The sequence below is a fragment of the Montipora foliosa genome, chromosome 6 (assembly GCF_036669935.1).
Source record: "Montipora foliosa isolate CH-2021 chromosome 6, ASM3666993v2, whole genome shotgun sequence".
NCBI lineage: Eukaryota > Metazoa > Cnidaria > Anthozoa > Scleractinia > Acroporidae > Montipora > Montipora foliosa.
This window is the reverse complement of record NC_090874.1, coordinates 47,942,663-47,945,162: the sequence shown is the minus strand read 5'-3', so window position 1 is coordinate 47,945,162 and position 2,500 is coordinate 47,942,663. Positions and strand designations below refer to the sequence as shown.

Genomic DNA, 2,500 nt, shown 5'->3' with positions numbered 1-2,500 from the left:
TAAATAGCTTTACTACAATTATTAATTCTCGACAAAAGTGAAAGTTTTACTCATGAAATTTGTAAATGAAACGCTTGCGAAAAAATTGTTTAAAAACTCGCGCTTTCTTACAACCTTTCTCAAAATAGACGAAATGGATTTATCCAAACCAGCAAAAACCCGTATTCCTGAAATCGTATAAATCAATCAATTAGAAAATCTATCATAGATATCTACTTAATCAAGCTTTACGTAAAAAACGAAATTACGTAAAAATATCCAGTGAATTGTACGATAGTGATTCCATTGTGTCGACATCGACCAAACTAAAAGCCCTCCCTTTGATTCCTGTTTTGTTTGTAATGCTCGGGTGTTGAAAATCCAACACCGAAGTAACCGGCCTTTTCTTTGAGTAATAGAAGTGGGGGATCTGGCTCACGACGGTAAAGCACAGCCATTCCGGCGGGGTACAGTAAACACCCGCATATAAGAACTTAGATTTTTCCAAGTTAGGCTAAATAGGTTCTTCTAAAAATGGTAATTACAGTAGTTTTAGGTATTCTCAGAAGGTTCTTATTTCCGTTCTTATTCCCGAAAAATATATCTACTCTATGATGGAATGACTGATTTCCTCTGATCAGGACGCTGATACCTTTATATTTCATAACTATGAAAAATAAGTTTTGAACAAGATCTGTGTAGTTTAAAGAGCAATTCGTTCCAGTCGCTTGACTTATTTTTTCAGGCTAACCTAGTTCTTATGTAATGGCGGTCTTAAAAGAAAATCAGCCTAATCAACTAGCACGTTTTTAAATTCTAGGTTCTTTTAGACGGGTGTTTATCATATCTGCTTTTTTTTTTTTGTCGTTACGGGAATTTTTAAGCTTACCGCTGAGCCAGTTTAGCAATGCTAGCTCCCCGTACTGCTGAATTGTGATCCACTGTAAGTAGTAATTTTACACTTGTGTTAAACGCATAACATACTTTACGCGCAGGGATTCCACGTACGTTAGATCTTTTGAATGTAAAAGCTTGTGAAACGCAGATAAACATGTTGATAAAATGAATTGTCTCGTTCTCTTGGATATTTCAAGTCCTAAATTCTTAAATCGATTCCTCTGGGCGCCAGTGGATTTTCTGAGCGGTGTTACCTATTCCAGGTAAAGCTTCTTACCGTATTCCACGGAAAAAAAGTTACCCTAGGTATACCTGACACATTAATAAAAAAATAAACTCTGCTCTCAACACAGCCCAAGATGTTCAAACCAAACTTCATAGATGCAAGTTTCAGGTTGTTTCAGGTTAAGTGAAAACTTCCGCCGGGACCATATATTCTGAACTTCCGATAGGAGGTCGAAGGTCCTCGTTCTCTAGGAAATGAAGGGGAAGTTCCACGAGGTACCCTCTGACGTCTCTCAGGCGAGCGCGAGCTTGGCCTGGGGCCTCTTTGGCAAGGGATTTGAGGCTCTAAAGGAGACACACATTAAGACATACATACCATGCTTTAGCAAAAAGATGATGAGTTTGGGGTTATTCATGGTCAACGAAGCCCGTAACGCCGAGTTTACTATTTCAATCAAAACAAAACCGTCTCAGTGTGTTACCAGAAACAGAAGCGCCAAGTCATATCATATCTTTATTTACCCTAGGATTTTATAGTAGCTTGACGTAGCGAGTATATCCGAGCATTTACCCGCGTAGGTTGTTATCGCGAAATAACCACCTCAATTGCAACCAATCAGCGCAGAGAATTTCAGTAATCACCTATGTATTACACTAATAATTAACAATTATTCGCCGAAGCCGAAGTGAATATTGGTGAATATTTACCGAGACGTAGTCGAGGTAAATATTCCCCAATATTTGCTGAGCCTGAGGCGAATAATTGTTTTAGTGTAATTTTCAGCGGTGAATATCAAGAAAGTGCAAAACAACGTGCTAAAACAAGATAAAAAGGCACGAAAAGTGCTTGGTTGGCTTAGTAGCCGCGCCTCCAAAATGTTATATAATATATAAAGGATATTACACGGTGGCGAGAAGATATGAATTTTATGTTCGAGTGGCAAGAACAATATCTCACGAGTGAGCGAAGCGAACGAGTGAGATATTGTTCTTGCCACATGAGATATTTTTACATGCCTCGCTTTTTCAAAAGAAGTCGATCCAACTTCTCTCGAAAAAAATCGTAATCTATCAAAAAATCATTCAAAGTGCTATAGCCGTATTGAACTTACGGTAGTAACTGAAATGAGAATGTTGAAATTGAAGTTGCTTTTCGAAATTCAAAACCAAACTCAACCCTAGGAACTGTATCTTCTACACTTCCGGTTGTCGATGCAAACGAGCGGAAATCTGAAACCTTACCTTATACGTGTTTAAATCAGCAAAGGAACGCACGTGGTCAGTGGGGATACAGTGGAACACCTGTCAAGTCAAAAACAACAGTTAAGTCGTCTTCCCACTTTATCATTGCAGCTGGTGATTGGCTCAGTTTAAAATCTCGCCGCACACTCTCTCAGTC

At 38.7% G+C, this 2,500-nt stretch overlaps 1 protein-coding gene across 2 annotated transcripts in view; it reads right to left on the bottom strand.

Moving 5' to 3' along the window:
• Positions 1-2,500, bottom strand: part of LOC138007537 (phospholipase D1-like) — a 30,348-nt gene that overhangs the window by 2,045 nt on the left and 25,803 nt on the right. For both annotated transcript variants that reach the window (XM_068854510.1, XM_068854511.1), the window contains exons 28-29: positions 2,344-2,403; positions 1-1,446 (exon numbers count right to left, since the gene is read on the bottom strand). The exon at positions 1-1,446 is cut by the window's left edge and continues 2,045 nt beyond it. In XM_068854510.1, coding sequence (XP_068710611.1) covers positions 1,282-1,446; positions 2,344-2,403 — 225 coding nt within the window. In that variant the 3' untranslated portion in view covers positions 1-1,281. The remainder of the gene's footprint in view (positions 1,447-2,343; positions 2,404-2,500) is intronic.